Consider the following 27,550-nt stretch of genomic DNA (forward strand, 5'->3'; position numbering starts at 1 on the left):
TATATTACCTGAATATCTGGATGGTCAGAGATGAGAGTACCTTCCTCACTGTAGGTATAAACTACAAAATCTTTAGGCAAAAGGTCTCTGGAAGGGGAGTAAAACAGATCATTTAAATTCATTTTAAATATCAGCAGCTAAGGACATAATTCATAAACATTACTCCCCACAAGAGAGGAGTAGAAATAAATAAACTTTTATTCAAAGAATAAAAACCTTTTTTCTTAAAAGGGAGTAACAAGGCTTGACAAGAAATGTACTCACCACCTTACTTAAATAAGTTATGTAATTGTAACCCCTCTGAACATCACCTTTACAATAAAATAAAATTAAAAAAATAAAACAACCTTTTTTGTGCCTCAGGGTATTATGCTCTGGCTTTTTCTACTCAGTACTTGAGCCACAACTCTACTTCTTGCTTTTTGCTAGTTAACTAGAGGTCAGAGTCACACAGACTTTCAAACCTGGGCTGGCTTTGAGCCTTGAACTTCAGATCACAGCCTCCTGAGTAGCTAGGATTACATGGGAAAACCACAAGCAACTTGCTTAAAAATCAAGTTCATTGGGCTGGGGATTTAGCTCAGTGGAAGAGCAGTTGCCTGATCAGTGCAAGGCCCTGCATTCAATCATCAGCTCTGCGGGGAAAAAATCGACTTTTATTAAAAGAATCTACTACCATAAAACCAAAGGTCACGCTGAAGAGGTCTCAGCAGTCTAAAGTATTCTGCATTACTTACTCATGAGTAATGTTAAGCTAAGATTCGTTGTAAAGGCAGAAAATGCTGGTTGCTCAGATTCTTTTTTCTGATAAACTTACAGGAAAAGATAAATTAGGTTATGGACAGTACATCATATCAATAAAAGAAAAATACAGACCTATACCCTTTCCTAAAAGTGCAATATAAGCAAGAAACATTTGCCTTCTAAGTATAAAGAAGATGTTATGGTCAGTTTTAGAGGAAACAATTATTCTAGATCCTTGTTCAAGGGGTTCAGTGTGTACAGCACATGGGCAGGGATGGGCTGCTCTCCCAACAAGACTGGGCTACTCAGCCGGGCGCTGGTGGTTCATGTCTCTAATCCTAGCTACTCAGGAGGCTGAGTAAGATCTGAGGATCGTGGTTCAAAGCCAGGCTGGGCAGGAAAGTCCGTGAGACTCTTATCTCCAATAAACTACTCAGAAAAAGCTGAAGTGGTGCTGTGACTCAAGTGGTACAGTGCTAGCCTTGTACATAAAGAGGCTGAGGGACAGCACCTAGGCCCTGAGTTCAAGCCCCAGGACTGGAAAAAAAAGAAAAAAAAAAAAAAGACTGCGCTACTCCAAGCTTCCCTTCAGACCTGTGGACAAAGCAAGGATGCAGGCTGGGAGTATGGCCTAGTGGCAAGAGTGCTCGCCTCGTATACATGAAGCCCTGGGTTTGAATCCTCAGCACCACATATATAGAAAAGGCCAGAAGTGGCGCTGTGGCTCAAGTAGCAGAGTGCTAGCCTTGAGCAAAAAGAAGCCAGGGACAGTGCTCAGGCCCTGAGTCCAAGCTCCAGGAATGGCAAAAAAAAAAAAAGCAAGGACGCAAGGTGCTCAGTGGTTTATAATGTGCCACTAAGAGTCCAGAAGTCCCAAAGAAATACCCAGGACCAACCTGTCGTACTGTTTAAAGATGTGTATATACACTGACAGTTTTCATAGGTCCATGAATTGCACAGCCCAACTTTAGCTACATGAGCAGCAGGGCATAAATGACACCAGCAAAACTGTGCTTAGGCACCACTGAAAATATGATGCCACACAAGCATATGAAAGATTGGTGGAACCAGGCACTGGTGGCTCACCTATGTAATCCTAGCTACCCAGGAGGCTGGGATCCGAGAACAGAGGCTCAAAGTCAGCCCAGGCATGAAAGTCTGTGAGACTTTTCTCTCCAATTAACCAACAAAAAGCCAGAAGTGGAGATGGGGCTCAATTGGTAGAGTACCAGCCTTGAGCAAAAATTCCAAGCAAGAGCAGAATATCATGAGTTCAAGCCCCAGTACTGGCACACACACAAAAGCTGGTGGCCTGAAAGCAAAGCAGTGCATGAAACCAGGAAAGGACCCACAAGCTGTGCCTGGCAACTTGCCAACTGTTCAGTGACTTCCACAGCTCTCTGCCCAAAGTACCACATCCTTTACCTTGTGCCCTTTCACTGCAGTCTCCCTCCTCCTTCATACACACACACACACACACACACACACACACACACACACACACACACACACACACACACACACACACACACACACACACACACACACACACACACACACACACACACACACACACACACCCCACTGCTGCTTCTAGCTATAAATCTGAACAGAATACGCCAGGAGATGCTTGCTTTCCCTCCCCTGATTCCTCCTGGAAGTCACTGTCTACCCAAAGCCTGCGCTGTGCACAGATGAGGTCACAATGCACTATTTCTACCTAGAAAATGAAATTCATATACTCCTGAAAAACAACAGTATTGAAAAGCCAAAGTAAGTGAAAGTTCTTACGTGTTCCTTTCCAAGTGAATAATGTGCTCTTTTCCTTGAGCCTGAATGACATAAGATACCTAAATGCACAGAGAAGGGAAAAGAACAATAAAATACCAGCTTATAAAGTACTTTTCAACATGTGATTTATAGGATGCAGAAATAACCTTTAATAACTTGGTGTTGACTGAATTATTTTATATAACACTGGATCTTTTTCTTTTTTTTTTTTTTTTAGTACTTGAGTTTGACCTCAGGGCCCTGAGCCTGCTAGGCCAAAACTCCACTGTACTGGTTATTTTTGAGATACAGTCTTGTCTGTGCCTGAGCACGTGGCTGAGAACATTATCTACCTATCTGATTTCCCATCACCACCATGCCCAGCATCTTCCACCAAGCTTGGCCTGGAAGCACAGTCCTCCCGAACTCAGCCTCCCATGCCAGGGTGACAGGTGGGTGTCACTCTGCCCAGCTACTGATCGAGAAGAAGTCTCACAAACTTTTCTGCCAGGGTGGCCACAAACTTAGGTCCTCCCAGTTTCAGTCTCCTCCTGATTACAAATGGGAGCCACCAGGGCCTGGCATATGCTTTTGTTATTTTTTAACTAATGTTTATCTTTTATGTTATTGTAAAGATGATATACAGAGGAGTTACATGCCTGGCATATTCTTTAAAAATAAAAACCTATTTGAGGTCATTCCTAACTCTCTTTTGCTAACTTATGGAAAACTGCATGTTTAGGTGCATCTTTTAATAATTTTTTTTAAAATTAAAGAACCTCAATTTTGAGACATATATCACACACATAAGGGTAAATAAATAAAAAATGTAAGTGAAACTTTGTTTTCCTTCCTGTGCTCTCTCCTCAGCCCACCCCTCCACACATACTTCACAGACTGTTTCTGACTCAGTTGCTCACTTGTGCTACCACTGCCATTTTGAGTTTTCTCTTTAATACATTAGTTGTACAACGGAAGGTTACGTCGTGACATTTCCACACATGTATATAGTGTATTCCGATCCCACCCCCTTTATGACCCTCTCCTATCCCACTTCCTGCCTTTTAAAACAATCTCACCAGGTTTCACTGTTCTATTTTCATATATGCAAATAAACCATATCCATATTCACCCTCTTTTTGTTCTCCTCTACTCCCCAACAGAACCTGTCTTGTGTGTGTGTGTTAACAGCACCAAAGGATTTTACTCTGATATTTTATATTACTCTAGTATTTATATTATATTTTGCTCATCATAATCCTCTTTCTCTTTCCTTGCCCTCCCCACCCCCAGTCCCCTTTCATTGCAATTCCTTACTCAGTCTTCAAAAATAGTTCCAACTGTATTTTGAAATTATTCACCCTCCATTTTTCTTTTTCCTTCTCCCTTCCTCCCATCCTCTCATAATTAGAATCATGTTTCATGTCTACTTAAATTTTACAAAAAACCTGAACTAAACTCATTCACGGAAAGGGAAATCTCATAGTGTAAGACCCATTTTCCTAAGAATCTTTTAACAACTGGGAAAACATGCCAATGATTGGGACACAAGCAGTGGGGAAAGAAGGATTTCTTTCAAAAGTATCCAAAGGAGATATTAAAATTGTTTGCCCTATGGGCTATTTTGTTATTGCTTTTGTGATAGCTGAATTTGCGGGAAATAAATTCAACCCTTAGCAATAGTCTAGTACAGGAAGAAAAACTTGAAGGGAGCAAGGCAAGCATTTCCTCACATCCTCATCTTTAATGATTTTTAAGTCCATCAGAGAAGCATGGTTCTTCAAGGCCCACCCAGGCAGAAAAAGTCTATAAGCCTCCATTTGTAAAATAACCAGCACAAAGCTGGCTAGAGGTGTGGTTCAACTGTTAGACCATCAGCTATGAGCAGAAATGGTCAAGCAAGTGCACGAGGCCCTGAGTTCAAGACAGCTACCAGAATAAATAAATAAATAAATAAATAATAAGGCAACCTATACTTCACATCTTCAAGTTCACAGGACCTTCTTCTCTCAAACAACTATGAAGTAACTTTCCCAGTACTGCAGTTTGGATCTTGGATATGCCTCAAAGGTCCATGTTTAAGGCTTGGCCCCAAGGTGAACACTACTAGAAGTGTTATGGGCTTTGAGGGGCAGGGTCTAGGGGATAATGACTTGAAGGAGGTCACAGGACTCTGCCCTTTCCTCTCTGCTCCTCAGATCATGAGGTGAGAAGTTTTCTCTATCTTATATTCCCAGCTAGATGTGCTGCCTTGCCCAAAACCACAGCGCCAACTAATGATGTACTAGAATCTCCATCTGTGAGCTAACATACTCCTTTTCTCTTTCTATGTTAATTATCTCAGGCATTTCATCACAGTGATGAAAAGCTACCACCCAGCAGCCCACCATTTCATCAGTAGGAAGTGCATGCTGTGATCTCTAGAACCTGGAGATTCAACTTTGTCTTTACTCTTTAATAGAAAGAAAGTCAAAGAGATATTTAACAAATAATACTCCGAGAAACATCTGCCAGATTTTCCCTAAGATTTTCTAGACTCTAAGTTTAAAATGTCGGATCAGCCTCTCCAACTGCACATGACCAATTCTATTAAAAATAGTACTTCATCTCCACACCCAGCAAGAGAATGAGAACTCTGTTATCTATCTCAGGCTTCACTGACTCACCAAAAATCCCAAGTTCCTTCCAGGATTACAGCTTTAGCATATCTATCTTCCCTAATCCTTCTTATCTCAGCCAGTCATAGGTTGTAAAACACGCAAGGCCATCTCCCCTGAGAAATATGAGAGAACGAGAATTGTTTCATGGTACTATATTCAGCCTACAATTTCCTGACTCTCTTTTCTGTAACTAGCTTTTCATATTGTCACAAAATACCTAGAGAATCTACTTAAAGGAGCAAACATTGCTTTAGCTCAAGATTTCAGAGGCACCAGGCTGTCTCCTAGTGGAGTCTACTTAAGGCATTACCATGGTAGGTTCCAATATCCCTTCAAGCGTAAACCACAAAGACCTAACTTCCTTTTGCTACTAACATCACAGGCATCACAACCAAGCCTTTTACACAGAGGCCTCAAGGAAGTAAACTACAACATCCCCTCAGGACTTTACTGCAGGGTCACCTTCTACAAAAGGCATTACCCAGCCAGTATCTACCCAGTGCAATCCTCATTCACCCTTTCTACCACTTCCTCCTTTAATTTTCTCCATGGCAATTATTAAGTAATATGTATCATTTGTCTACGTCTCTCCCATCACCACACAGAAAATTTCCGTAAAGGCAAGGATTTTTGTCTGTTTGGATCACTACCATAACCTCAATGCCTAAATATACTTACTTTCTTATTTATTTATAAAGAATATGCCTACTACATACAGTAGACCAGACAAAATAATAGTTAATGAATAAATTACACTCATGTAATATTGATGAACAAAGTATACCACTTCTCCATGTATTTATCAAAGCTTAAATAACTTGTTATTATCACAAGAATCTATGTGTACCATACTGATAAAAAAAAAATACTATCAGAGACACAATAAAGTAGAAAATGTAATCCCAGTGCTAAAAAGTTAACCATTTTCTGGAGGGAGAAAACTGATAAAGCAAAGCAGAGCTTAATTATATTCTGAGGCAAAATATAATCAAGTGGTAGCTAATTCAGTTCAAAGCAAGAGCAAGGGAAATTTGCAATCTAATTTTCCTACTTGAGCCAATATTAAAGCCCTTCATTCCTCACTTATAAGACAGTCAATAGTTGACTTACCAACCCAGTCAATGGCTGTACCCAGAGGAAGGACTCAAGCTAGAAGCAACTGGTTCTAACCGCCAGTGTTGCTCTGTCTATGCCCAGTCCCTAAACAACCTGCAAGTTGCTTCAGTGCTGTGGGTTTATCAGCAATGCAGAGGCAATACACTCAATGTTATCTTTTATCTGTTATTGTAAAATTATAATGACATTAAATGACTCTCCAAACAGCTGTAGGTTCTGTAAACTGAAATAAATGTTTTGTTTTGAAACAATACAATAAGAGAAAACAGGAGTGGAGACCATGGCTCAGGTGGTAGAGAACTTGCCTAGCAGACAGAACAAGACTATAGGTCAAATGTTTAGAACTATCAAAAAAGAATGTATAAAGAGAGGAGATAACCAAAAAAGTAATTTTGTGTATTGGTTAATTATGTATTCCTACACAGGAAGCTTCTAATAATATGGAAAGCAAGCTCATTTTGGTTAAATATTCCCGGATAGGAAATAGAGACATTAACACTTTATTGTTCTCCAGTATTCATGAAGACAAATATAAAATACTCATTGTAAACGAGTGAAGCTCATTCTTTCTGGATGGAAGTAGTGTCTTCCTTTCTTTTTTTTTTTTTTTTTGTTTGGCCAGTCCTGGGCCATGAACTCAGGGCCTGAGCACTGTCCCTGGCTTCTTTTTTGCTCAAGGCTAGCACTCTGCCACTTGAGCCACAGCGCCACTTCTGGCCATTTTCTGTATATGTGGTGCTGAGGAATCGAACCCAGGGCCTCATGTATATGAGGCAAGCACTCTTGCCACTAGGCCATATCCCCAGCCCGGGAGTAGTTTCTTGAGATGAGGTTTCAATCAGCAGGTAGCTCAGGCTGGCTACACATTCCTATTCTTACTATAGTAAAATCACTGCGACCCTTGTCAGTCAGCTAAAGATTCAAAATCTGTCCTACTTACTTCACTCTGTTATGTTGTGAGTTAATCATTGTCTCAAAAAAAAAGATACTAAAGCTTAATTTGTCATTTTACTAAAATAATGTACATTGGACCATCAGTACCATATAGACATGTATTAATTACCAATTCATTATTTGATGAACCAATCACAGCTAAAAATATCACTTTGGCTAAGAAAAGAAACAAAGGAAAAATGTAATACCTGCATAGTCCTCAGGAGAGAACATACCTGTTTTGAATAGGGCCTTGGGGCTTCTCTTCTTTCTCTAGTTAATCTCCAAGGAGTTATAATTTCATAAGAAGAGAGATGTGAGGTCTGTTGAAAGCCTATAGCAAAGGGAATAACAAATATGATTAACAAAGTGAACCTGAAAAACACATGGTACCAAAACATAATGGAAATCAGAACCTAAATGCTCAAATCACTGAGATTCATTTGACATCCCATATTAAAATGTATATATGCAACACAAATCGTACTACATTAAAATAACAATGTCCTAGGTACATACACAGAAGAGAACTATTTCCTTTATTTAAAAAAAAAGTCAGCATTTACCTAAACTGTATGTGCTTAGCAATTGTTTTCAAACATTTTTCTGGCTACATGCTCTAGCTCTTTTCCTAAATTTAAAAAAGAAAATAAGACTGGAGTGAAATGGAATCTATGTTGTTCTGACTTAAAATGCCTCTATAGCTAGGAATGTTGAGCATTTCTTCATGTGTTTGTTAGCCATTTTTACTTCTTGTCCTGAGAAATTTAGCTCCTTTGTTAGTAGGATGATTGAATCTTTGGGGGTTTAGTTTTCTGAGATCCTTGTATATTCTAGTTACTGGGCCCTTGTCAGACATATAGCTGGCAAAGATCTTTTCCCATTCTGTAAACTGTCTTTTTACCTTCATGTCCTTTGTGCAGAGAACCTTTTAGCTTAATGCAATCTTGTCAATTTTCTCACCTATTTGCTGAGCTCCTGGAATTCTGCTCAGGAAGTTCCTGCCTATGTCAATAAGTTCTAGTGTTCCCCTTACTTCTTTCTGTAGTGGCCAGCATCAAGAATAAAAACAGCTGAGCACCAGTGGCTCAGGCTTGTAATCCCAGCTGCCCAAGGAGCTAAGATCTGAGGATTGCAAATTGAAGCCAGCCTGGGCAAGAAAGTCCGTGAGATTCTTATCTCCAAGTGACTCAAGTGGTAGAGTGCATGTCTTGAGCAAAAGAAGCTCAGAGACAGAGCCCAGGTGGGGTTCAACCCTCAGGACTGGCAAAAAAAAAAGTAAAAACTAATAAGGCTGCTAGGAATGTAGGAAAGAAGAGACCCATAATATACTATTGGTATGAATATAAATTAATGAAATACTATGGAAGGCAGTTTAGAGATTCCTCAGAAACCTAAACACAGAACTATCCTATGATCGGTGATACTATTCTTGGACATTTATACAACGATTATAAGTCAGAATATAATACAGCACTTGAACACCTATATTCATTGCCACACTATTCTCAGTAGCCCAGATGCCTTGCAACAAATGGATCAAGAAAATGTGACAGGTAGATACATTTTACTCATTTGATAGACAAATACATACATACATATTACCTATTTAGTAGAGAAAATAATATTATGTCATTTGCAGGGAAATAGATGGACTTGGAAAAAAACTATTCTGAATGAAGTCAGGCTCACAGAGATAGAGTACATGTTTTCTCTGTATGTGGAAGTGAGATCTAAAATATAAACATATAAGAGGCCAATGCATATATATATGATCAAAGTGACCTAAGTATAGTATACCCAGGGATAGATTTCCATGGTGTAAGCTCTTCGAACAATTAACAGTTTAACAAAATGAATACCAAGAAGCTGAAACAAGTCTTGGCTGGAGAGCAGTAAGGCTTAAGGAGGGAAAGACTCGTCAAGAGGAACGCTGGGTAAAAATAGTCATAATACTCTATGTACAAGAAAATAAAACCAGGTAACTTGAGGGGATAAATGGGGTTAGGGTAGATTGGGGGGGGGGGGGGGGTGACACTGATCAAGATGACCGTACTCCTAAATTGACATATTGAATTGAAATCTCTTTGCACAATTATTTCTAGATAATACAAATAAATTTAATCTGGGCTCACATCTGTCATCCTAGCTATGCAGGAGGCTGAGATCTGAGGATCCTGGTTTGAAGACAGCCAGGGTCAGAAAATCCCTGAGTCTCTTATCTCCAATTAAGCACCAAAAAGCCAGAAGTGGAGCTGTTATACAGCATCAGTCTTGAATAACAAAGCTGAGGGACAGTGCCCAAGCCCTGAGTTCAAGCCACCATACTGGCACCACTTAATTTTTCAAAAGAAAAAATTCCTAAGATATAAAAACATAAAGAGAGAAAGGAGGAGGAAGAAGAGAAAGAGAAGACAGAAGATGAGGAAGAGAAAAGGGGAGATGAGGAAAGAAGGAAGAAGATGAGAAGAAAGAGGTGAAGGGGGAAAGAGGAAGAAAGGGAGGAAGAAGGAAGAGGGAGGAGGTGAGGACTGTTGGTGAGGTGTAGGGAAGCATGCAAGGTTCATTTCTTATTTCCCATGACAAGCAGCACTCATGACCTCTGCTGAGATGGCACTAGTATATACTAAATGAGCAGACACAATGCAGCAAACGTTTCAAATGAAATTCCTGACATAACCCCATCATAAAACCAAAGCTTCACACAACTTCATCAGCAACTAAACATTCAAAGCAGTCTTACCCCCATTTCCAGCCCTGTGACATCCCAAGCAGGATTTGGATTCCAAAGTCACCACACGAACACCTGATTATACTCAGCTTTTGTCAACACAAATTCCCAGGAAGATAAATGCAAGGTCTTCTCCCAGAGGGCTACATGCAGATGCCCCCACCTGATGTCTCCACCCTTTACGCAGATAACCCCCATACCTGGAGGCGATCGCCTCCCCCTTCCCTGAGGTCACATCCTGGCCACACCTCCCCCTCCCTGCCCTACATAAGGCATCCATATTGGAGTCCAGAGTATGTTCAACTCTCTAAGTCTGACAATCTCTTTCTTCCAATATCATTACCAAAGGCGTAGCAATTCATGTTGCTAGTTTTTGTTGTTTGTTTGTTTGTTTTTGCTTAGACAAGATCTGACTATACAATCCTAACTCACGTCCTCCTGCGTCCACCTCCCAGGTGCTGACATTACAGGAATACACCACCACCCCCGGCAGCCCCTCAAACAATTCTTGCACTGACATAGACAGTCACCTTCTAAGGGCCACTAAACCACATTCAGTATGGGGAAGGTTATGAATGGCAAGGAGGCCCTTAAACCCTCACCCTCTGCCTGTCAGGGTTTGTTCCTCTTTACTGAGACTTGAATTCATATCTGACACTTGCTTTAGCTCACTGGCTGGTGCTCTACCACCTGAGCCATGCCCCCCGACTCCCTCTTCCCCTCTCTTAACTCTCACTACTCTGCCCTGGTTTCCTAAATAAATTTTGCTAAATTAAAAAAATGACAAACGGGCTGGGGATATGGCCTAGTGGCAAGAGTGCCTGCCTCGGATACACGAGGCCCTAGGTTCAATTCCCCAGCACCACATATACAGAAAACCGCCAGAAGCGGTGCTGTGGCTCAAGCGGCAGAGTGCTAGCCTTGAGCGAGAAGAAGCCAGGGACAGTGCTCAGGCCCTGAGTCCAAGGCCCAGGACTGGCAAAACAAAACAAAACAAAACAAAAAAAAATGACAAACATGAACTGAAAGACTGAGAGAAAGGAGAAACTCAGTTTCTATTACAAACTAACACCAGTTATTTAACTCTAACAAATTAAGAGTACCTTACAAGAAAATGAAGGATACAGACCTATTTAGAGACATTAAAATGCCTCAACTAAGGAAAAAATGAAAAAGAAAAATTCTGGGATAATCAAGGAAATTTTGACACTGAGTAGCGATTTGATGATCCTGAACAATTATCATTGATTTTTTCAAAGTGTAATAAGCCCATTGTGGTAAGGTTTTCTGTCCAGTCTATAAGATTCATGTTGAATATTCAATGACAAAATAATATAAAGTCTAGATGCAATAAAATAATCTAGTACACTTAATAATATACATAAAATAAGAAAAATTGAAAGGAGAACATAGAAATTCACTGCTTTTTTCTCTTCTTTTGTATGTTTGACAACTTCTATAATTATTTTAATGGGATGAGGGAAAAACTTACTTTTTACTTTATATAGCCCCACATCACAGTTATGAAATACTGCAATTATGTAATATGAACTGTGACTATAAAATGTATCAAATTAAAAGATACGTAGCACACCTAAATTCACTAAATTGTTAAGAGTAGTTACCAGGATGGAGGGAAGACAGGAAAGAATGAGAAAGACATCTACTTCCTAACTTCTGTACTTTGTACTGCTCAATATAATGAGGTACGTTGTTTGCCATTCTTGAATTACTTTTGAAATGGAGTGATAAGTGTTTTCTAAATAAAAAAGAGCACAATCTTTTTTTTAAAGACTGTTACATATCTTTTTTAGCTTATAAACTACAGATATTAATTTCTCACAGATGGGAGCCTGAAAAGGCCCAGATGACACTCGGTGACTCTCGAGGACATGTTTCTTCACAGACAGCATTTACTTGCTATGTCCTCAATGGTGGAAGGAAGGAGATGTCTTTCTGGGGCTTTTTAAAATTTTAATTTTATTGTCAAGGTGATATACAAGGGGGTTACAGTTACATACATAAGGTAATGAGTACACTTCTTGCTGAACATGGTTACCCTGTCCTCATTTTTCTCCCATTTCCTTTTCCCTTCAATGCTCACCCCCCAAGTTGTACAGTTCATTTCCAATATATGTCTTGAGTATCAATTTTGCACTGGTTCGTCCTTTGTCCTTTGTCTCACCTTTTTGTTGTTCTCCTTCCCTTCCCCAATTCAGATAAATGTATATACAAGACAGGGTATATACAGGGTACCAAAATCAAATACAGTGACAACAGGGGATAAACCAAAGGAAAAACAGGAAGAAAGAATGAACTTCACAACAACAAAGAAAAACTCTTGTTTCTATATCTTGGAGTTCATTTCACTTAGCATCGTCTTATATGGTTATATATACATAACTATTGAGCTACTGTGATCCTCTTCCAGGACTATCCTAGACATGTACTAATTATCACAATGACAGAAAACATAGTATCTATGTTTCTTTGGATCTGGCTTACTTCACTTGGTAACTGATTATCTCTTCCAAAAGATCCTTTCTGTGTTACCTTTTTGTACTCAGGAACTTGTACATACCCAGGAGGCCTTCTGCTACTGAACCACACACCCAGCCCTTGATAACATCACCTCTAGACTATTAGGATACTTTTTCACCTGTTCTTTCCCTCCCACACTTTCCTCCTTCAGCCTAATCTGTATGTCTATTCACTCATTAATTGCCTATGTCTTCTAGTATTTGTCAAACACTGTTTAAGATGAAATATTTACACGGAACTTTTCCAAGATAACTATGTATATTAAAATGTGTACAATCTTATCTAGTTTGCAATTTTAAAGACACAAACAGGCTGGGAACCAGTGGATCACACCCATAATCCTAGGTACTCAGAAGGTTGAAATCAGAGGATCCCAGTTCAAAGCCAGCCCAGGTAGGAAAGTCTGCAAAACTCTTACCTTCAATTAACCATCAAACAGCCAGAAGTGGAACTGTGGCTCAAGTGGTAGAGTACTAGCCTTGAGCAAAAGAAGCTCAGGGACAGTGCCTAGGCCCTGAGTTCAAGCCCCAAGACCAAGATACACACACACACACACACACACACACACACACACACACACACACACACCTCATAGCTGATTCAAGGCAAATTTATGGTATACCATGATCAGGTGTCATTCAGATATTTGTCAATGGGAACCATGTCAAAAGAAATCTTAATAAATGCCAAAGTCACTAGTCAGAAATACTAATCCTAAACTGAGGTATGCGACAATATCCTCACTCAAAATAAACCTTTCAGTGTACTTCAGTCTTCTCAAATTCCTAAAGACACAGGTTTAAATATTACCTTCAAGAATTTCTTTCTGGATCACAGTAACCTGTTCAAGCACTGGGACAGTGAGTCTGGAAGCTGCCGCAGACAGTGTGATGAATGGGATGAAAAGTAAACACTGTGCACTTCTTTGCAACTTCCCATGGCTCTGCAGTTGCATCAAATAAAAAGCTGAAGTCTGACAGAAGCAGGAAGAAGCACATATGGGATGGGCACAGACAACTGTTTCACTAAAGGCTGCCCCCAGGCAGCCAAACTGACACATTTTCATTACAACTCAGAAGAATCATCCCAGGAAAAAAAGAAATGCCTTAGGAAAACAAAGCAACAGCTGTAGTTCTCTGGGGCAGACATAGTAAAGAGTTCTCATTTTGAAACAGGTTGAGTGACTTTATAAGGTCACACATCTACATTCCAGCCAAGACTAGAAATCAAGTCTCTGGTCTCTATCAGATGTTTTTTAATCCAGTGTTAGAAGAATAAAAACCAGATGCATGAATATAAGATACAATTTTCTTTCCTTCTTTAATAGCCTAAACCACAATGCTTATTTTGAAAACCAAAATGCTACCATTAGTCACATATTCTAAAGACTTACAAAACTTAAGCCACACTGAACTAACTTCTTCATGTAGGAGCTGTTACTCTGATACTGACTTCTATCAAAATATCAGAGGATCTACTTTCTGAATTAAAGCCATGCCATAAAAAGTTCTCAAACATCCTAACAAATGTGCAAATTTGGGGAATGCCAATTGAAAATAATATACACTAATGGTATGAGAAATCTCCTTCCTACTTTTTTCCCCAAAATTCCTTTCTTATCTCTAGGTCTAGATTCATTTTTCTTTTCTCTTGTTCTTATCCTGTACAGATTTTCCCACACTGCCCTTGTCTTTTTTATTTTCCACTTTCCCATTAGAACCAAACATTCCCCCGTATTACATGGAAAAGGAAGTCAATGAACATTATTTACACAGAGCTTTCATCTTCATGCTGCTGACACTTGGGGGTGGAAAGTATTAGGGGGTACCCTGTGCGGCCAGACGCAGGTGCCCTCTCGCAGGGGCAACAACTAAAAGTGTCTTCCACATACTTTCTGTGGGCAAAACTGCCCCCAGCTTAAAAACACAGGTGAAAAAAGGTAACTCATAATGAAAGCAACAATCAACTCTACGGAGAATACAAGCTTATATTAGAACTTGGAAGAATAAACATGCTATCAAAAGTTGTCACCTAGTGATCCCAAAGATCACTAGAAAACATGGAGTAAAGAAAAAATAAAAGTTGAAACTGTAAGGTCAACTCCCTGAGGTCTCCATGTAGATGCCCCCACCTCATTAAGTCTCCACTCAGTTACCCGGGTAACCTGCTGACCTGGAGGCAGTTACCTTCCCTTTCCCTGAGGTCACATCTTAACCCACCTGGCCACACCCCCTGCCCCTGCCCTAGATAAAGCAGGGCTGGGTGGGGTTGTTCTCTTCCCTCTCTCTCTTCTCTACTTTCTCTCCCCTCTCTTCTCTACCTTCTCTCCGGCCATGGATCATCTTGGCCACAGGCCAGCAGTTCGGTAATAAACTTTCTCTCCTGACTGAATACCGCGTGGCGTTCTCCTTTACCGGCTAACTACTTTAAAAAACCTAAAAAACCTTAACAGAAACATGAAACAAGGGTCCTGTAGTCAGTAAAGGCAAAGGTGCTAGTTTGACTTCTTTTTTCTTCTAAGGTCTTAGTTCTTTTATTGGCCGTGGAGGAAGTCTGTGCATTTTTTACTAACAGTGACTATAGTAAAAGGAATTAAGTTAAAGGAATTCCACCTAATTGCAAAGCAAACAAATGTGAATGCCAAACCACCAGCATTTGTCCTTTCCTTCCTGCTTATTATCCAAACAAATAGCACCTTCATGTACTTATACTGGCAAGACAGGCCTTCACATTCTGGCTGAATGAGGTCATTCTGTGGTCTAAAGTACTGCATAAAGAGAAATTATTGTAACTAGATTAAAGAGCTGTTATTTAGGACCGCATATTTTTACTCTATTCACACAGTAATAACCTCCTTCAAACAACGATTATAATTTCTACTGCTATGTTTTATAACATTCCATGTTTTGAGTGCTAACCTTTTTTCATGCGCCTGTCTTTACATTTAAAAGGAAAATGCATCTGTTGCTGTTTTGAAGTGTCACATTTAGACAATACTGTGTAGCTATATAAGATTTAATGTTGCCAGGCAACAGTGGCTGGTGTCTGTAAGCCTACTCAGGGAGGTAAGCTATGAGGATTGAAGTTTGAAGCCAACCTGGGTAGGAAAGTCTGTGAGACTCCTATCTCCAATTAACCACCAAATAGCCAAAAGTGGAGCTATAGCTCAAGTGGTAGAGCACCAGCCTTGAGCAAGAAAGCTCAGGGACAGCACTGAGGCCCTGAGTTCAAGCCCCAGGACCAGCGCACATGCACACAATTCATAGACATAAACACACACACACACACACACACACACACACACACACACAGATTGAATGTGCTGCTGGGCACTGGTGGTTCACACATGGAATTCTAACTACTCAGGAGGTTGAGATCTGAGGATTACAGTTCAAAGCTAGCCCAGGCAAAAACATCCATTGGACTCCTGGCTCCAATTAACATCCAAAATGCCAGAAATGGCTGTGGCTCAAGTGGTAGAGCACTAGCCCTGAGCACAGAGAGGCTCAGGAACAGAGCCCAAGCCCTGAGTTTGAGCCCCAAGACCAGCAAAAATAAAAAAAGCTCGGGGACAGCACCAAGGCTTGAATTCAAGCCTCATGACTAGCACAAATAATAATAATTAATGTTTCTAAGGATTGAAGTTTTACCAGTAATGAATTTAAATTGCTGAGACCAACAAGCATGTATTTCCTGAACCGGTATAGTAAGCATTCAGTAAAAAAAAAAAAAAAAAAAAAAAAAAAAAAAAAAAAAATTAAGTATATAATCTCTATATAATCTTTTCTCAACAGCTCACCCATAGTTCTGTTGGTGGTAACTATCACCGACAACCTAACAGTGAGCCTTACTTTTTACAGTAACATCGTGTCAACTTTTCCACCAGGGCGCAGGTCCCACCACACTTATCTCACTAAACAGAGGCACCTGGCCCTCTTCTCGAAGCAGACCTGGGAGCCGAGGCCCGGTGCACTCACAGCAAGATGCTGTGGGCCAGGAGGCTACTAAGCAGGTGCAGGCTCCATGGAAAGCTCCTTGCCTGGGGGCCTTGCACAAGCTACTAAAGGAGTGAGCTAAGCCATGAAAAAAATAAGTTGGATAAGAAATGCACACACTTACGTATGAAACTGTAACCCTTCTGTACATCACTTTGACAATAAAGAAATTTTAAAAATGTGTCAAAGGGGCTGCGACTGTGGCTTAGTAATAGAGTGCTTGCCTTGAATGCATGAAGCCCTAGGTTCGATTCCTCAGCACCACATAAACAGAAAAAGCCGGAAGTGGAGCTGTGGCTCAAGTGGTAGAGCACTAGCCTTGAGGAAACAAAAGCTCAAGGACAGTGCCCAGGCCCTGAGTTCAAGCCCCAGGAAAGGCAAAAAAAACCAAAAACCACCTGTGTCAAAGGTATTCCTCAGGTTTGGCCTACAATATAACATGTTATCCAGGATACCATTTTTGGCCTTATTACTGGCATCAGTAGTAGTACTCCAATTATTGTATTAAGGAATAGGTAAAGAAATTCAAACACAACTGCCTAATGGAAAGCAGACTGAATTAGGTACATATCTCAGGTTCTCTTACTCATAAAAGATGTGCCTCAAACTAGGTACTCCAGGAGGCTGAGGATACCAGTTCAAAGCCAGTCTGGGCAGGAAAGCCAGAAATACATACAGATATATATATTTATGAGAGAGAGAGAGAACAAATAAGCATCTAAAAATGAGATTAGTGTAGACCTAAGTTCTTACAACATACTTCATTTTACAATCATTCACCATGAATTACCTTTCAAACTCATTTTCTCTAGAATGGCAAAGTTTCTAAAGGAAAAATTCCTAAATCTGTTACATCCTATTTATTGACAAGGGGAGGGACAAGAGATTTCATATCTAAGCCTTTTGCAGTGTTTCACAATGATACAGTTACCTTTGTTGTTGTTATTAACTACTTAACTGTTCAGAAACTAGAACACAAGCATTTCCTCATGACACAGTGTTAGACAAGAGTGTAAAACTCCTGCCAAAAAAGGAGCTAAGGGAGAGACTCCTCAGAAGACAAAAAAAAAAAAAAACCACATATGAGGAAATGCTCAACAGCTAGCCATAAAGGAAATGCAAATCAAAACAACTCTGAAATTCCATTTCACTCCAGTTAGATTGGTTAACATCATGAATTGGAACAAATGTTGGTGGAGATGTGGGAGAAAGGAACCGTACTTCATCACTGGTGGGAATGTAAACTAGTACAACTCTGGACAGCAGTCTGGAGGTTCCTCAACAAGACAGAGATCTTTCTTAAGACCAGCCATACCACTCCTGGGCATCTACCCAGAACATCACAAGCTAGAAATGAAAACATTTGTACATCTATGTTCACTGCCGGACTATTCACAAAAACCAACTTATGGAAACACCCCAGATGCCCTCCAAAAGAGTGGATCCAAAAAATGTGGGACCTATGGCACATGGAATTTTACACAGCCATTAGAAAGAAAAGTATGTCATCTGCAGGAAATTGATGGACCTAGAATAGATCATGTTAAGTGAGGTAAGCCAAGCTCAGAGAGAGCTTATGTTTTCTCTCATTTGTGGAAGCTCAATTTAAAATATAATAATAAACTATATAGGACTCTAGCCATTCACACACCATGAAACCAAAGGAGGATACTCTTAGGGGGAACACAAAGACACAATGCCTGTGTGCCTCTGATCATATAAAATAACATTTATCAAAATGAACTCCAAGAAATTGAAACAAAAAGTTTTTGCTTTGTTGCTTTCTTCTCTTTTTGTCTTATTTGTTCTTTGTCTTTGAGAGGGACAAGGAGTGAACAAATGCCGTAGTGGTACTCACTAGACACCATGTTGAAAATGAACCACCATACAACTTATAGGTGGGGATGGGAAGGAAAAACTGGGAGAGAGAGAGAGGAAAGGGGTAACACTGTCCAAAGAGAAATGTACTCATTACTTGACGTACGTAACTATAAGCCCTCTATGCATCATCTTTATAACAATTAGAAATTTTAAAAATACATAAAACAAAGAACCCCATTACCAATCTGCTTCTCCAACAACAATGAAATCTGTGTATATGAAACAAAATATGAGGATTAAAATTGGGAATTTTCTGGGGGAAAAAAATCCCACCAAAATCTACTTAATTTCCAATGTAACTAATTAATGTGTGGCCTTTCAGAGTCCTCCAATTCCTCTTTCATTACTAGAAGAAGTCTCAGTACATGTTTTAAACATCCTGTATTGCAAAACCTTAGCTGATCCTGGAAGAGCATTCCCCATAGAAGGCAGGCCACTGCATGGGTGGCCAACACTTCCTAACTGGTTTCAGTCTCCACTCCCTCCCCTTCTGGGTTCTAATCTCTCCCTCCTAGATTCTATCCTCCTTGTCCAGTCACTATTCTCACTGAAAATCTGATTACCAGTCTCCTGTTTAAAAATTTTCACTGACCAAAGAACTTCCTACAGGGTAAAATCTGAACCCCTTACCTGCGCACTGGTCTTCACTCCCCCTCTCCCCTCGCCCCGCCCCCCACCAATCTACCTCAGTTTTGCCTTTGCCTTCCATGCCTAAAGCCCCACTGGCATTCTGGTCTTTTTTTTTTTTTTTTTTTTTTGCCAGTCCTGGGGCTTGGACTCAGGGCCTGAGCACTGTCCCTGGCTTCTTCCCGCTCAAGGCTAGCACTCTGCCACTTGAGCCACAGTGCCACTTCTGGCCATTTTCTGTATATGTGGTGCTGGGGAATCGAACCCAGGGCCTCATGTATATGAGGTAGGCACTCTTGCCACTAGGCCATATCCCCAGCCCATTCTGGTCATTTTTAACAAATCATTTCTTTCACTTCCCCATACACCATTCTTGAAAAAAAAAAACAAAACTATATTTTTGCTTACAATGCATTCCTAACCTTTTAGTTGAAAATTTAGCTTGGTTCAAATATTACTTTCTCTATAAAATCTGCCCTACATCCCTGAGATACACTTAGCACATTTGATCATCACTCACCTTTTCCCAGCACTAAAGGTTGGGTTTACACGAGTCCCCTAAAAGCTGGCCACATTGTGAAGGAGTATGTGCCCCTTAAGTGCAAGGACATGCCATAACCGATCAAAGCCACCATTAAAGATCACAAAGACATTCCATTTCTCTACACACAGTTATATAATAAAATATTCATGAACTAAAAATACAATCTGATGTTTATTACAAACACTCACCTAGTGTATACAATCTACTTTAAGTATTGGTAGATAGCTAGAACACCACCACAGAAAAAGTAGTCTTAACCAGAAAAGATTTTACAAAGAGAAAGCTATTCACATTTTAAATATTTTAAACTCCCAGCTTTTGACACCAGGTCAAACGGACTTCATTTTTGGAAGTCAAAGATAAGGAAAACAATCTCGTGCAGGTCAGCACCTTTGAACAACTCTCAAAACTATACCCCATCGCTGACAGACAACGCAGCCATACACTGCATAAATCAACAGAAAATTCACAATAAATAACTTATTTCCAGAAGAAAAAAAACCGGGAATGGTGATGATCTGCTTCCATTATGCCTGGGCATCACCAATATCAATGCCATACATATTCATAGGATGTTTCACAATCCAAAAAGAAAACGATTGATTTCCCATGGACAATTTAATCCTTAGGGATAATCCTGAGTCAGAGTAGGGATAAGGACAACACGCACCCAGTGAGAATACTAATAAAAGAATGGTGGCTACACTGTGGCAGCCACGGAAATGTAGCTCTTCCTTTTCATTAAAAAAAAAAAAAAAACTATTCCTACTACAACACCGAGCCCGCTTCCCCTCGCTCCACCAGACTGTGCTCGGCGACTGCGCGGTGCCCCTCACCGACACAGCCGGCGCCAGAAAGCCCAAAACACCACCACCCGAAGCCAAGTGCCGCCCCCTCGGCGCGCCCCGGGTTCCCCGACTCCCAGCCCTCGACGCGCCCCGGGATCCCCGACTCCCAACCCTGGGCCCGCGCCCCGCGCCCTGGGATCCTCGACTCCCAGCCCTCGGCACGCCCCGGGCTCCCCGCCTTCCAGCCCTCGGCGCGCTCCGGGCGTAGCTGGGCAGGTCCGGGAGCCCGGCGAGGGACCCCAGCAGTGCTCGGAGTCCGGGGCCCCCCACCCCGCTTCGCTCCAGATGAGGTTGGGGTGAGGCGCCAACGGCTCCGCCAAGGAGGGGAGGGAGGGCGCGGGACCGGCGCCCGGCATGCCCCAGCGGGGCCGGGGCACCAGCCCCCGATCGCCGGGCCCGCCTCTGCCCGCGCACTCGGACGGCGGCGGAGCCTCGCGCCGCGCCTTCCAGCTCCAGCCTGGGTCCCCGGCAACTCGCAGGCTCCTCCGAGCGTCCCGACCCTGGGAACCAGCCAAGCACGGAACCGGGAAGGCGGACACGCACCTGGGCGCTCCCCGGCGAGCACCGGGCCCGCCAGGCCCCACAGCAGCAGCCAGCGGAGAAGGAGGCTCCCTGGGGGCGAGCCCGCGCCCGACCCCATCTCCAAACAGTCCGCACGCTCCACTCAGCGACCCGCAGCCTCAGCCTCCGCCTCTTCCATCATTTTGCAGCCCCGCCGGGGCCCCAGGGCTGAACCGAGCACGCGCACGGCACTGACGCAACCCGGCCTCAGCTTCCAACATCGCCTTCCCTTTGCTGACGTAGGGGAAAAAAAAAAAAAATCCAGTCCTCGGCGGGAGAATAGGATTTCGGAACCCGCCGCCGAAATCCGCAGCGCGAGGCCCCGCCCACCTCTGCGGGCCACGCCCACCTCTCGCCCTGGACACGCCCACTTGCGGGGGTAGAGGGACGCGATTGGACAAAGCCCTCCGAGCAAAAGGCGGAGTATGAAGCCCAGAAAAGGCGTTGAAAAGCCAAAGCATAGCAAAATCCCGCCCCCCGCCCCTGAGAGGCGTCTTTGGATTGGCTAGAATGGGTAGGCGGAGCGTATCACTGCGCGCCCCATTGGCTGTTCGGCGACCGGGCGCTAGGCTACGCGGAAAGGCCTGAGCTGGCTGGGCTCGGGTCGGTGGTGCCGGCCGGGGTTTGTCCGGGAGGATGGTGCTGGGTGGCTGCCCGGTGAGTTATTTGCTTCTGTGTGGCCAGGCGGCTTTGTTGCTGGGGAATCTGCTGCTGCTGCACTGTGTCTCCCGGAGCCACTCGTACAATGCTACCGCCGAGCTGGAGCTCACCTCCGCTGCCCACCCGGAGGTGTCCGCCGGGGCCCCCAGCTGGGAGTACGTCGATCCCCACTCTCCACTCATCCTCTGCTCCTACCTGTAAGCTCTCCAGCCGTCGAGGGGCCGCGGGGGGGACGGCGCCGGGGATGCGTGGCTGGGGGGGGCAGGGGGGAGGGGAGAGGCTCCCAGAGCTAGGGCCAGGTTGGTGATCACGACCGGACCCTCGCCCTCATGCAGGGGTAACTTCGTGTGTGGGTGTCAGATCCGCACTGTTACAGAACCATCCCATTTTTAACATTTCTTTTTGATCAAGTGAGAAAAGATGTTTAAGAAATACAAAAGGAACTGAGCGGCGATTGGCTTAAATGTCTCCCCATACGCTTGTGTTGTTTGCCTAACTGGTAGAGGAAGCCATGAAATAGATTACAGGGAAACAGGACCAAAACACCTCCAAGAAAAGGGTCATTAGAGTAACTCCTGTGCCTTACTACAACTTCTGGTTTGGAATGGGCCTACAGGGTGGAATCCACCCCCAGGAAACTTAGCAAAAAACTGTCCCTCGCCTATTTTGATTATGTATAAGGATGCTGGTGATCACAATCTTACTGCGATTTACAGCCCTGACGAGTTTATAAAATGTGACGAACCAGTGGACCATGTTGGAAATACAACCGCATCCCAGGAACTTGGTTATGGTTGTCTCAAGGTGAGTGTTTGGTTGCACAAGCAAACTTTTCCATAGAGTGGTAGTACTGGCTGGATGTTGTTTCAAAAAAAGGAGAGTGTACATTCTGGTAGAAATCCATCCAGATAACTGTTACAGACGTCAGTGACTGTATAACACATTTGGTTTCCTCAGGAAGCAGCAGTTTCTGTACCAAAACCACCAGGTTCAAATAGCATTAAACTAAATTATTGTTATTTTTGCTATGTATTGAGAAGCCAGTTAGGGAGAAAAAATTTATTTAAAAACATGTACATTTAGAATGGACTGATCTAAAATCATTTGAAGTCTGTTGTTGAATCCCACTCTTTGGGAGGGAGGGGGGCTGGCCACTGTCCCTTAGCTTTTTCACTCAAGATGGGTGCTGTATCAGCCACAGCTGCACTTCCAGCTTTCCAGTGGTTAATTGGAGATAAAAGTCTCACAGACTTTCCTGGCCAGGCTAACTTTAATTTGGGATCCTCAGATCCCAGCCTCCTGAGTAGACAGGTGAGGGCCACCAGCACCTGGCCAACCCATGCGTCTGAGCATAGCTTTACCCCAGTTATGCCTTAGAATAATTAGAATACTGAGGAAAGATGTACTTCGGTGTTGTATGCTTTGGTGAGTATGTTTTGGTTTTGGTGGTTATTCCACAGTTCGGTGGCCAGGCCTACGGTGATGTGGAACACACCCGTGTCCAGTGCCGGGCACTGGATGGAATTGAATGTGCCGATCCTAGGACCTTCCTCCGGGAAAATAAGCCCTGTATAAAGTAAGTGTTACTTTTCTAGCTGCTGGTGGTGGCAATGGCGTTGAACCAAACCTAGCATCTCAAACATATGAAACATGTGCTCTCCGACTGAGCTACACTGCTGGCCCAAAGTAAATGCTACTTTGGAAGGGATAGCTGGTACTTGAACGGAGATAAATCTGTTTTCTTACCAGTTTTTGGTGTGTTTTTTTCTTTTTAAATGTTAAAGAGGAATGTGGGAATGCGATGAGCAAACCTGCAATCCCAGCATTCAGAAAGATTGCAAGTTTGATGCCAGCCTGGGTTATATAGCAAGAATCTGTCTCAAAAAAAAAAAAAAAAAAAAAGCAAGCCCAGTGCTGGTGGCTCACACCTGTAATCAGGAGGTTGAGATCTGAGGATCACAGTTTGAAGCCAGCCCAGGCAGGAAAGTCCATGAGACTCTTATCTCCAATTAATCGCAGAAGAAGCCAGAATTAGTGCCCAAGTAGTAAAGCACTAGCCTTGAGCAAAAGGAGCTTGGGGACAATACCCAGGCTGGGATGGTGGGGGGGATATATATGTATATATATGGCATATGTATATAATATATATGTGACATAAGAAGATGAGTGTGACTGCTTCCATACATATCCATTGATAGAGGCAGTGTTTGCAATGAAGGACATGGATTTGAGCCAGGGTCCTTAGTGTCTTCCCCTCCCCCACACCTACCCCAAATAGATGATTGTCTCCAAGCACCGTGTCTGTCCTCTCATTCTGAAAGGAGTTGTACCAGAAACTAGCCCCAAGACTCCCAGACATGCATGAAGCCAGTGCAACTTGTCTTAGTATTCCAGCAATGAAGAGTTTCCTATGAAAAGTGCAGACCTCTCACGGTAAATATCCCTTGGTTTGAAGTTAAAGGTTAGGATTCCTTCTGTAAAATCAGCTGGAAGGCACATCGGCTGACTTCTCCCATTGGTAGATGGAAAGAAGCTACGTCTGTGTTTAGAAATGATACGAGCCACTCGTGTTTTCACCGTGTGTAAGTACAGGAAATCCTGGCTTTTAAAAAGCTGCAAGGCAGGCAGGGTACATGGAGATCAGGTGCACTTTAAGGAAAAACAATACTTCCTCAGAAAAGAACTCCAGGTGAGCCTCAGAGGAGCCTGCTTAAGTAAAAGAAGAGGACAGCCCAGATTCCCACTCCCATGACTTCTATTCCGCAGCTGTTTTGTCCAGTCCAACTTTGAAAAAGCCTGTTTATTCTTTGAAGTCCTTCATATCTTCTTAGCAAGTACTCTTTTGAGACTCAAGACCAAGTAGAGATCGGTAGGGAAGGGAGAATATATATACTACTGGAAAAAAAATTATTTTTTTACATCATGATGCTTGACATCTTTAAAAAAACCAATCTAGCCAGGCACCAGTGACTCACATCTGTAATTCTAACTACTCAGGAGGCTGAGATCTGAGGACTGTAGTTTGAAGCTAGCCCAAGCAGGAAAGCCTGTTAGATTCTCATGTCCAACTCACCAGCAAAAAGCCATAAAGCCAGAAGTCAAGCTGTGGCTTAAGTGGTAAAGCCCTCGCCTTGAGCACAAAAGCTCAGGCATAGCATGTAGGCCTTGAGTTCCAACTCAAGGACCTGCACCAAAAAAAAAAAATCTACTTGGGAAGACTGGTTTTCTACTTCCCAAGACTGGTCAGAAAATGAAGGCTTAGCCAAGAGCAAGTCCTTGGCAGAAACATTAGCCAATTTAGAGCCACGCTTGTTTTATCTGGTCTATATTCTCTTCCTAAGCCTTGATTGTCCGAAGGCCAGTCCACTGGGATCTCCCCGATAGCCTAAAAGTTTCTGAAATTATTCAAATTACCCAATCCTAACCTGTTCTCCCTGCCCACCGTAAACATTTCTGCAGAGACTCCAATAAAGGGGATGGTCTAAACCTTTCCCTTGCTTCTATCTTCTGACCATTCTGGTCTTTCCCTCCCATGTGTCCTTTCAGAGTAGCTTACACCTCCTTCCTCTAGGACTCATGACTATAATGAACGTTTTTGGGTTTTTTTGTGAGTCTCTTTTTTGTCTCCCCTAGCAGCCCCACCTGACAAACCCTATCAAGAAGAATACAAAACAGAGGATAAGAGGCCCTAATGTTAAATTCATCCATCTTGAAGTGCTTCATTTATGTAGCCAAACATCTTCCTGTTCTTCCTTGTTTGTTCAGGTATACCGGCCACTACTTCATTACCACTTTACTCTATTCCTTCTTCCTGGGATGTTTCGGAGTAGATCGTTTCTGTTTGGGACACACTGGCACTGCAGTCGGCAAACTGCTGACGCTTGGAGGACTTGGGATCTGGTGGTTTGTGGATCTTATTTTGCTCATCACTGGAGGGCTGATGCCAAGCGATGGCAGCAATTGGTGCACTGTGTACTGAGAATCTCTCCTGTGGCCCAGGAGGGGAGTGAGGGACTGAGGGAGTGCTCTTGGGTCTGATGTCAGTCAGACCTGGAGATTGTCAGCCCTCTTTAGAGGGAATGGGTTTGGTGAAGAAAGATTCTCTGGACCTCAGATTTTCAACCCAGATCCTCCCTTGCAGACCAGAAATGACAAGCGAACAGTGTTGTGGAACTCTGCATACTTCCCTCGTGGGCAAAATGTAAAATCTAGTGCTGACTCATAGGCTGCAGATGGGTTTCCATGCTCTTTGTGTCTGTACAACACTAAATCCTTAGTCCTGTGGAGGAGGTGGACCCCAGAGGAGGCGGATCCACTGGGAGGAGCAAAATGAGTATTGTCATCCATGTGCCTTTTGTCACCTGGAGTCTTCATGCAGAAGAGATCCGGAGCCGAACCAATGAAAATCTTCAGCAGACATAGAAATGGCCATGGATTTTAATATACACCATTTTTGAACTTCAGTTTCAGAATAAATCTTGCCAACCTGGAGTGCTTGCTGTGTGAGTATTTTCAGTAACAGAATGAAACTGCATTTTGGGGGGGGAGGGGGCTTGTTTTTGGCTGAAAGCTAAACATGGGAAATACCCTAGCAATAAACTCATCTTATACCATTATTGTATTCCAGAGGCAGTATATGCAACACAGTAATTGCTTCGCTCCATATATGTTCCAAAGCCAACAATACCAAACATCTGAGTTGAGCTGTCCCTCTTGGTAAAGTTGTCCTATGTAAAAAATTCAGTTAGCTGGACACTGGTGGCTCTTGCCTTTAATACTAGCTACTAATATTGTAAGACACAGAGAAGCCACCACTTAAAAGGCCAAATTATGAGTCTTTACTGGAGACCCAGAGCTGGTGAACTCAAATGCAGCTGGCACAAAGCTTATATAGGCCAAAACCACACACAGTGTGTAGAATCAAACCCAACAAAAGTGTTCTACATGAGCAAAGCAAGCCAGAGGAGGACATTTAAACCTAATAGAAAAGCAAATCATCTAGGGAAATAATCAGGGAAAATCAAGAGCCAATTGTCTAGGGGAAGTGTAGACCCTGTCTCCTTGCTTCACTAAGAGGCTGAGATCTGAGGATTGCTGTTCCAAACCAGCCAAGATAGGAAAGTCTATGAGCCCCTTATCTCCAATTAACCACAAAAAAGCTAGAAACAGAGCTGTGGTTCAAGTAGTAGAGCACTAGCCTTGAGCACCAAAGCTCAATGAAAGTACCCAGGCATTAGTTCAAGCCCCAGGACCAACACACACACACACTTATACATACACACAACCAGTATTTACTACTTTGTGGGGCCCAAGTTCTAGGCTGATTAAAAAAAAAAAAAAGAATTCTTACAGGTAATTATAAGACTCCTCTTCCTAACTAGATGAGACAACAATAGGAACCCACACTCTGGAAAAGAAAAGCATACTCCTGCTTCAAGAATATCAGAGTATAAAATTAGGATGTGATTTTAGGGAGCAACAAGAAACAACACATTCTCCCTAAAAGGTATGATAGTAAAAGGTTACAATTGTACAGCCATTGAAAACAAATACAATTCATCTTTTGCATTCACTGGGAATAAAAAGAACTATCTGGGGCTGGGAATGTGGCTTAGTGGTAGAGTGCTTGCTTAGCATGCATGAAGCCCTGGGTTCAATTCCTCAGCACCACATAAACAGAAAAGGCCACAAGTGGCGCTGTGACTCTAGTGGTGGAGTGCTAGCCTTGAGTAAAAGAGGCTCAGGGTTTTTCCCAGGCCCTGAGTTCAAGACCCAGGTAGCAAATTAAAAAAAAAAAAAAAACTAGTGTTTGTTTTGGTATTATAAGGGTTGGGCTTGGGGCCTTGTACCTGCTAGGAAGGCTCTGTACCATTTGAGCCAGGCCTCCAGCCCCTGGAATTATAACTGATTTTCCAAAATGGGTTTCTATCCTTTGTGAT

At 42.6% G+C, this 27,550-nt stretch overlaps 2 protein-coding genes across 2 annotated transcripts in view; one reads left to right on the forward strand and one right to left on the reverse strand.

The window, feature by feature from the left end:
- The window catches only part of Adam9 (ADAM metallopeptidase domain 9), a 79,624-nt gene extending 58,439 nt beyond the window's left edge, over positions 1–21,185 (reverse strand). The window contains exons 1-4 of the mRNA XM_048330931.1: positions 20,934–21,185; positions 7,460–7,557; positions 2,536–2,594; positions 9–87 (exon numbers count right to left, since the gene is read on the reverse strand). Coding sequence (XP_048186888.1) covers positions 9–87; positions 2,536–2,594; positions 7,460–7,557; positions 20,934–21,030 — 333 coding nt within the window. The 5' untranslated portion in view covers positions 21,031–21,185. The remainder of the gene's footprint in view (positions 1–8; positions 88–2,535; positions 2,595–7,459; positions 7,558–20,933) is intronic.
- A 330-nt stretch (positions 21,186–21,515) lies between these two features.
- Positions 21,516–26,102, forward strand: Tm2d2 (TM2 domain containing 2). Its single transcript, XM_048330938.1, has 4 exons — positions 21,516–21,808; positions 22,328–22,415; positions 23,072–23,187; positions 25,377–26,102. Exons 1-4 carry the CDS (start codon positions 21,588–21,590, stop codon positions 25,588–25,590), a joined length of 639 nt encoding a protein of 212 aa, XP_048186895.1. The 5' UTR covers positions 21,516–21,587; the 3' UTR covers positions 25,591–26,102.
- Positions 26,103–27,550: the final 1,448 nt, after the last annotated feature.

Source organism: Perognathus longimembris, chromosome 21 (genome assembly GCF_023159225.1).
Source record: "Perognathus longimembris pacificus isolate PPM17 chromosome 21, ASM2315922v1, whole genome shotgun sequence".
In the NCBI taxonomy this organism is placed as follows: Eukaryota; Metazoa; Chordata; class Mammalia; order Rodentia; family Heteromyidae; genus Perognathus; species Perognathus longimembris.